Source organism: Gambusia affinis, linkage group LG01 (genome assembly GCF_019740435.1).
Source record: "Gambusia affinis linkage group LG01, SWU_Gaff_1.0, whole genome shotgun sequence".
In the NCBI taxonomy this organism is placed as follows: Eukaryota; Metazoa; Chordata; class Actinopteri; order Cyprinodontiformes; family Poeciliidae; genus Gambusia; species Gambusia affinis.
The window spans coordinates 21477802-21487106 of record NC_057868.1 but is presented as its reverse complement, the minus strand read 5'-3'; the positions used below and the strand labels follow the sequence as shown (position 1 = coordinate 21487106).

Genomic DNA, 9305 nt, shown 5'->3' with positions numbered 1-9305 from the left:
CATAGGTGTTTACAAAGGAGATATATTTTCACATTTTTGATGGTTCTTAAATGGTTAAAATCTAACTTTTTGCCAAATATTTATCTACTTTTCTGATTGGAAAAGCAAGAAACAAAAATCCTGATTGCAGAGGATTGTAGAGACTAAGAAAAAAAAACTAACTGGCTTTGAATTCACTGAAGTAGGAATATAGCTGTGGTGGACCTTTGTGCAACAAGTCCAACAAAGAAAAGGCACATTTTTCAGAGGATATTAAGTTTAATAATTTGTTTGCTTTTCTTTTAAGTTCCTTATACCAAGTACCTTTTCAGGCCGTGCAAGTTTAGTGTACATGACAACAACTAATTTTACTTTTTACCTACATGATCTTAGTATAATTTTAAAGTTTATATTTTTAAATATGTATTTCTATTGATCCATTCATAGAACAAACGTATAGAACCAGCAACAGAACACCGGAGATCTCAGTTCTCCTTTCTCTCATTTGGCACCAAACAGAGCCAGCAGCCTGAGGGGCCCTGGTGTTTGTCTCCATCTGTTGGGAAAATTGTGGTAAATACAACATACATTTTTCACTCAGAAATAAATAACACAAATAAACTGATGTTTGTAAAATTAGTGGCGCACATTGTTAAAATAAAATAACAATGTGTGTGTTTCTGATATTGGCATTTGATTTAAGTTTGATTACAGATTGCAGGCTTATTGGATGGTTTTGTAGAAAATCTAACGAATTTAATTATTTTTAAACTTAACTCTAACATATAAATAATTTATTTTCTGAGTTATTATTTACATGGCAATGTTTAAAAGGTAATAGTTTATATTTTTGTATGATCCCCTGAAAGATTTTGCGAAGCGGAACGGTTCTTTGGAGAGTTGTGGGGAACAATATATTGATTGGACTCGGTTGTTGCTTACATCTTACAGGATAGAAACTGCCCTGGTGAGTGTTTCTTTCGATAAATTGGGGCATGTGGCGTCGCTATCTTATGCATTTACGAAATGACTCTGAATATTAGTCTAAAATAAATCCCGCTTTTATTACCTTGTCAGTTGAATCAAATCAGGTTTGCTGAGGTTTGTAAGTCGGAGGCCTTAGCCGCTAATGTTAGCCGCATCAAAACAGCAGCGCAGCTACTTCCTCACCGATGACAGACGATAGACTTGTTCCTTTTATGTCTCACTTTGTGTCATGGCAAGTCCTTCAGCTTCGTAGTTTGGTAAAACAAATACAATTAATAACATCAACTTGGTTTAATGAGCACCAGTTTTTTAGCGTTAATATGTTAGTGTATTAAATGGCTGTCAGGAGTCAGCAGCTTTGGTTATTGTTAACGTCTGGATTTAAAACGTGTGTAAAAACTCGGGGAAATGATTAGGGACTATGAGTTAAAGAGTGGGTCATCTGATCTTGAACTGCAGCATCAAATGCAGTTACACAACCATCTCTGTCATAACCTGACGGGTAGAATTTATTTTACTGACTTTGCTTGTTTACTTCCTTTTAAGGAGCAAGATCACATGGTTCCTGCACGCAGCTGTGGAAACTGAAATGTTCCTTTGGCATTTTTTTCCAAAGTTAGAACAACTGGGGGGGACTATTTGTCATTTTTAAAATGATCCAAATCTGAATTTTCACAAATATTTTTGATGGCGCGCTTATTGTATACAAGAATAGCAGGATTAGAATGTGATTAGGAGCCACTTAACCTAATTTTGTTGACAGGAAACCCCGTGTTGCTCCTAATAATAAACCACATAAGCTATTTGTCATTGTTATCAGAACATCCTATAGGAGCACTTTATCACTTTTGGACTTCATTGTCTCTTTAAAAGGAAGGACCTGACCAAAAAAATTTTTTTTTCTCCAACTCCTTCTTCATGATTAAGTTTGTTACTCACTCATTTCTAAAACTGCTATAAAACTGAAGTTCATTCTGAATCAGTGCTGGTTGCAGTACAATTTAGCCTGTCATGGTTCTGGGATACTAGACTGATACAGAATATTTTTTGTGTGCTGAAGAAATAAAGAATCATCACAACTTAGTTTTTTTCTTTAAAGCTAATTAGTTTTCTCAGAATTTATCCAAATGTCTGTTCTGTCACGTAGTTAATGGAAACAAACTTCAGACTTTCACACATCAACTACAAAATTTTCCCTATCCAATATTCTATGAAGGCTTTAAATATTGTACAGTAATTGAAAACTATAATTACTGCTTGCTTCTGTCCAATTTTCCGAATAAAACTCTTATATGTGCTACATTTTTTTTATTCCTGGTAAGTTGCTTTTCTACTATCAGACTATATTTCTATAAGTTCATGTCCTGTTTATGGTAATTGAAAAAATGCAAGTAAAAATGTATTTTTATTCAATACAATTGGTGTGTTTTGTTAACTGAAGAGCTGTTTATACAGTTGATAGAGTAATATTAGAACACTGAAATTGCCTTGATTGCTTTTTAAAAAGCAGAATCTGACTCTATGAAGGATTTTAACACCTTCTTTCTTGTTTTCACCAGCAGAGGGAGGGATGAGTCTCTCCCCTGTTGTTGGCACAGAAGTGCCAGAAGCAGCTAATGGGGTGGCGACGCCCGTTTCCCTGGAGAACGGCCCTCATGCGCCGGTCTCGGTAAAACACGGCGGGAGCAGGTTACCCGATAACGGAGCGGAGTCGATGGACGGGAGAACAGAGAACCACGTTGACACAGCAAACAGACGGAACGCTGCAGAAAGCAACTTTGACACTGAGACAAATCTTCACGAGAGAACATCCAGTTTATCATTACACGGTTCCCAGGTGGTAGACCTCTCTTATCATGATGACGCAGAAACAGGAAACTCCGAATCCAAAGACACAGACATTCCTGAGGGATCGAAGGCAGAGGATCTGGTTCTCATGTGGGATTCAGCACCGCATGCAGAGCCCACAGATGTATGTCAGCAGGGAGGCCCTGAGATTGCAGAAAGATACTTGACAGAGGTTGAGAGTGAAGAGAGAAGGCTTGATAGAAGAGAGGAAGATGAGGATGGAGAGAAAGAGAAACAGGATATGGAGACGGATGAGAAGAATGAGAACAGGTGGAGGAACACTGGAGGAAGAACGAAGAAGGAGGTAAGTGGTTAGTAGGATTAAGGACAAAAACAATGTAGCTGAGCCAATAGGAGTTGAGATTTACTTCTTGATCACAGATTGGTCTCAGAATCCAATTTTTATAAACTTTTAGTAAGTTATCACCATTTATCAGTTTCTGCCTGTTCCTACCTGTTTCTGCAGCCCTCGCAACACTACTCCTCTTCAGCCCCCGGTCTCAGTACCTCCTCTTCTTCTACTCCTCAACCTGCTCTTCTCACCTCAGACGATGCCCCGTGTCCTCCCCACGTCATGGCCCAGGTTTGGGTTCGGAACAACCGGGGGATGCAGGACAGCAAGAGCCTGGATGAAATCAGCCGAGCCTGCGGAGGTACGTCTCTGTCACAGTTTGGATTGAATGGAGTTTCTGGTGCTTTCTCTGTAATTTTTCATCCTTTTTTTTTTTCCCTTCCCAGATGGTCCAGGAGCCAGAGGAGGTGGCAGAAGCGGGCAGTCAGAGGGCCGCAGGGCCACCATCTCCTCAGCCCTGGAGCTGGAGGGGACGGTCAGCCGTGAAGGAGACCTCACCAACTTCATCACAAAGAACCTGGAGCAGAAGATCAAAATGAGCTCCAAGCCCAGCCTCGACTGCAGTGATTGTACGTGAAATTCTAAAAACTCAATTTCTCTTGTTTCATTGACATCATTTAAAGCTATGAAACATAATTTCATAAAACCATTTTAGAGACGACGTCCTCAGAGCCCTGAGAAATGTCCAGATTGAATCTATGTTAACAGGGTTCTAAGAAACATATGAAGCTATATTTATCCTGAGATTAGTAAAGGTGGACTCTATTTACTCATTGGATGACTTCAAAAGGAAGTTGATAAGGCTGGATTTTAAGGAATCAGAGTAAAGGGGGCTAAAGACAACTTGCACAGCTCACTTAATTGCATACAAGTTGAGAACGGAAAGTCATTTTCCTTCCACTTTCCTTTTATAGCTGCACAGTACTTTGTGTTGCATCAGTGCAGCATCATGTATATTTGATTTATATTGATTTAGGGCTGAAAAGATTAATCGCGGTGAATCGATTATTGAAATAATTAACTAATATAGTAATCAACTCAAGACGGATACGGCAGTATTTACAAAAAATATACACATCTTGTATTTCAAATGGAAAAAAAACAAAACTTTGTAAATATGCACTACCCATCGTTTTAGCATCACTTGGTTTAAAATCTGTGGGGGGAAAAAAATCTCCTATTAAGGAGCCTTTTGTTATGCAATTATCAATTGGTCAATCAAAAAACTAGTCAACAAATCAGTTTTTTGCTATTTTGGGGGCTGAGCTTTTGTAATATGTTGATTGAAGGATTTATTTATTTTTTTGCTCAAGATGCGTCATTTGCTACAAATGATCAGAATTTGGCAGAATTTTTTTATTTGATTAATTGCCAAAATTGATTAATTGATAACCAAAATAATTGTTAGTTGCAGCCCTTTATAGATTTTTGAAAAAAGTCAGACGATATGTAGAAACTATTGTCTATTTTGGAATTATCTAAGCATGTATGTTGGTCTGTCGCACATAATCTCAGTTAAACAAGTTCAATTTAAAACGCCACAAGGTGTGAATACTTTTGCCAGGCGTTGTGATGGACATCATCAGTGGATGACTGTCAGCATTTGGTCTGCTGTAGAGCTTTTGAGGCGACATGTATAAATCTAATCCCAGGAATAAATCAGTCCTTTGAAGTTTTTCAGCCTGGCCTAATGTAGATGGTCCATTAGCAGAAGCCTGACATGTTTAAATTTCACGGAGGAACACGCCGAGACGCCGCTCTTCGCTCTCAGACTCCTCCCGGATGAGAGTGACGGCTAAAGCAGCCATTTAATTTAGGCGCAGCGACACAGTCAATATGCCCTGTGTGGCAGCTCATTCCCTCTACCTGCTGATTCAGTTAAGATGGATGACTCACTTTGTGTTGACTAGAAGAATCTACTATTAAAGTCCTGCTGTTGCCGGGATGACAAAACTGTCTCCTTTTATTTATTTAGTTTTTACATCCGCTGACCTCCGACGACTTCTGTACTCTTACCTGTTTTGACGTGATGCTCTTCTACAAATATAATCCTCATGTCGTCAGTGTGCTAGCGCTATCAATTAGGTTTTTATTATGTTGATTTTAAACCTTTCCTCATTCAAACAAGAGAATATGTTAATTGTCTAATTTCATGATGCTTTACCTGCAGCTGACTGTTCGGGTCCAATCTACCGAAGCCGAGGGTTGTCGCGGAGACCAGCGGACATCCCGCCTATAGACCCCACAGTTCTGTTGGACCTCCAGAGACACACCCAGGAGGTGGCCCACAGCGTGGAGATGATGATGAAGAGCCTCAACGGAACCATCCAGAACGTGAGCTGGTGCTTCGCTCCAATGGCCAAGTTCACTTGCTGCCGTTTTCGTTTGTGTGTTACACTGAATCACGTTTGTTATTGGATCATTTATAGAAACGGTGCTCATATCCATTCAGCTTTCTTCTCCTCCTGCTACAAAGAATCTGTTTTTTGTTTTCTCACTTTCGCATCTGCCTGTCCGACTCATTGTTTCTCCAGATGACGGCTCTGAGCGTTGGCTACATCCAGACCTACAGAGACTCTGTGGACAGCCTGGGAGAGTCTGTAGACATGAGCATAAAGGTGAAACGTGGAGTGTGACTCATCCTTATAAATGTGTGTTACTGATTTAGAATGCATTAGTGGACTCTTGATGGATTATTATTTCATTTTGAGTAGGTTAATTGTAACAAAATCTGCTTCCGTAATGTGCTGTAGGTGCCACTGGATCCTAGTGTCCTCTAAGTGTTTTGCATTTTCTCTATTGTAATTTGTTCCAGTTTGCTACATTGTAATCTCAAACTTGTATTTTATTCTCATTTTTCTTTATTCTATATCCTATCTGAATGTGTGATAATCTTTCATTGGTCCTTTCTTCTCTTCCTACTGTTGTCCCTTTCTTCCTTTTATGTCCTGTGTTACTTCCTGTTTTGTGTCCTTCCTTTATTTCTTCCTTCATTCCTTCCTTCTTTCCTTCCTTCCTTCTTTACCTCCTTCCCTTTTTCTTCCTTCGTCCATTTCTTTTGTATTTTATATTTTAAGTTGAAAATGAAGAACTTGCAAAACTATAAAACTTTTGAAAAATGTGATGCAAAGTTTGTGATGACAATGTGACAAAGTACGAAGCTGAAGGGATACAAATTGTATCCCAGCTCTGTATTTTTCTTTAGACACAGTGTTGTTCATTTGTTTGTGTTTTTGTTTTTGTCCTCCAGGGCATGTACACACTAATGGCTCGTTGCGAGGAGCTGGATCGCTCCATGCAGCCCATCCACACGCTGGCGGCTCAGATCCGTGACATCAAACGCACCCTGGATGCTCTAGAAGGGATCTGCAAGTAATCCCCCTTCCTGCCAGATCCGAACCCAGCTCCGACCTGCAAAGATCCAACCTAAAGCTCATCCACAAGAAAAAAAAAAAAAAAAAAAAAAGGATGCCGGCAAGCAAATGCAAACCTTTCGCAGGCAGCACACACACACGCTGCAGCGAAGATGAAGTTCACCTCAGGAGTCTGGAACACGCCGCTGCCCGGCATGCTGAATGATTTCCACTCATAGCTCTTCTGTGTGCCGTTTGAAGATGACCTGTTTTTGTGTTGTGGGATCCAAAGAGAAACGCATCGACTTTTGCGGATGAGCTGTTTGTTTATTGTTTTTTTTTTTTTTCCTTTTTCTTCTTCTTCTCTTCAAAATTTCAAGAAGAAAATCCCACCAAGTTAACTCTGTTGACCCGGATGCTTAGCAGGTCGCGCCCACGCACAAACACAAACACAAACCTCGCAGCAGGTGGGCTACATGCATTCTCTGTTCCTCTTTAAAAGTCAGAGGAGGGTGATACTTTTATCCGTCCAGCCTGCGTGGTTCAGATTGCACTAACCTCCCCTCCGCAGACGGGGGCAATATTTCTGTCTCCGGAGAGGCAAGAATGAACTGCTCGGAAGACGGTGACATTTGCACTGGAACAGAAAGTCTATTTTTTAATCTTATGCAACAAGCAGGTTCCTCCACTGTGTGTGTCTGTATGTTTTTATTTATTCAGTCTGCTCAGCATGCGTGCTTGTTCAGAAAAAAAAAAAAAAAAAAACGAAAAAACCCCCAAAACATTGCATCTGTGTGTCGCGGGGAGGCAAGGCAGTTCACGGTAATGTCTGCTGTCTAATGAGCTCCAATCTGTACTGAGAGTCTTTCACTTTATCCACTCTGATTCTCTCCCATCACCTAAAAAGGAGGAGTCAACCGTTAAATCACAGGTCTGCTTCGTTAATAGCAAGCCAGAATCTGCCATGAATCTCCGTCTCCTCCTCTGCGAGACGAAGAGACGAAGTGAGCAACGTAACCGGGGAAAGTAATCTTAAGTGATCCTCAAACTGTCTTTGAATGTTGTCCAAATAATAAAATATTAAAAAGTGCCAGATATTTTACTGGATTTGACGTCTAGATGTCATCGCCCGACAGGCTGGATATCATTTTTTATGCTCCAACTTGATTGAATTTTTAAGTCAATAATGTTTTTGTTGCCTCAGAGCTTCTCATGGGAATATAAATTTCACTGCAGCTCCAGTTCTTCTCCAGTTCAGCCTGTCACACAGGGTTTTAAATTATGTTTTTGAAGTTCATTCTTAACAAGACCAGTCCTGGGTTCAGTTCCCTGCCAGTTAAAACCGACTTAATTCATGTTTGTAATTCATCACTTAAACCTTTCATTACATGAAAAGCTTCAGTTTCAAATGACACACAATGATACGTAGTTACTTTATTTTTTACATACACTGTATAAAAATGTCAGTTTTAGATCTGTGAGGATTACAGAAATTAAATTGTACTCACTAAATGCCAGGATAATGACAGGGAGCTCTTTGGGAGGCTTTTGTTAATTTTCTCAGTAGTTGAGGATCCAGAACCTCTACAGGAAGCAAATGGTCTGATCTTTACCAGGTTGGGCTTTTGTTGAACTTTTAGTATTTGATAGAATTACCTGTTTTGATGTCCTTCCTTAAGCTTCTCAGAACTGGTGTGAGTCGGGTTTGTTGGTCATCTCGTTCACGTACCCCTTTTCAGCTCTGCCACAATTTTCTTTTATGAGACTTGAGTTGAACCTTGACATGTCTCCAAAAGTTAAGGACTTTGTCCCTGAGTTGCCATATGCAACTCATGTCTTAATATGGCTTTTTATATTCTTCCTCTCTGTGCAGTTTTTCAGCCAATGTTGGTTCTCTTACCTGCATCTTCACCAGATGTTGAGATTTTGTTCAGTGGTTTGTCAAAGCATTTTCAACTTTGAGACACAAAATCCATTTTGTTCCTGAACATTGTGCTGCCCGGACATTCCCATGATGTTTATTCTTGCATATAGTGGTTTGAACAGATGAATCTGATACCCAAAGACGAACCAGACTTCACTTCCTGGTATCCCAGTTGAAGCAAGGAGACGGCGTGTTTGTGAATTAACCAATCAGAAACTTACAAAGCCATGACATCATCATTTGGGCTTTTTTGAATCCTTAAGTCATAGTAATCTTAGTGTATGTAAACTTGTGATTTTGAAGAAAGTGCTAAACACTTTTGTCATTCTGGAGTTTAGCAAATAAAACAATGTCGGTAACCTCAACAAACCTTAAACAGGATAATTTCTGGCAGTGGGGGGACGTCATTTTATACAGTGTATGCAAACGTTTTGGTTCATTGTGTATCATTTGGCTTGTGCCATCTTTTATCTTTGTAATTCTATTCTCTCTGCTCTCATAAACTGTATTCCAGTATTGACCAATTCCCAATAAAGCTGCTTCAATTGATATGTTTTCCTGCTTTAGTTTCAGTAAGCAAAATGTCTGAAATTTGGATTTAAAAAACAAAAAAACATGCTCATTAGAAATATATATTTTTAAATTTTAAAGACCTATAAGGTTGGTGTTCCTCACTGAGAAAATTCGGATTCCTTTTAAACATGCCAGCTGCCAATATTGTCCACATAAATGACAGACGGCAAAGGTTCAGAATGCGTCCATCTGAGAGGACAGGTATGTATGTTGTCAATAAAGACAAGTAGTTGCTGTGGTAACGGCCTGAACTCATACACTCAACAGTCGTCTATCTCGTGGCTTTCTG

At 39.6% G+C, this 9305-nt stretch overlaps 1 protein-coding gene across 1 annotated transcript; it reads left to right on the top strand.

Moving 5' to 3' along the window:
- The first annotated feature begins 858 nt into the window (after nt 1-858).
- On the top strand, nt 859-8992 carry borcs6 (BLOC-1 related complex subunit 6). Its single transcript, XM_044132546.1, has 7 exons — nt 859-946; nt 2526-3118; nt 3281-3467; nt 3553-3735; nt 5337-5500; nt 5701-5784; nt 6417-8992. Exons 2-7 carry the CDS (start codon nt 2537-2539, stop codon nt 6540-6542), a joined length of 1326 nt encoding a protein of 441 aa, XP_043988481.1. The 5' UTR covers nt 859-946; nt 2526-2536; the 3' UTR covers nt 6543-8992.
- Nucleotides 8993-9305: the final 313 nt, after the last annotated feature.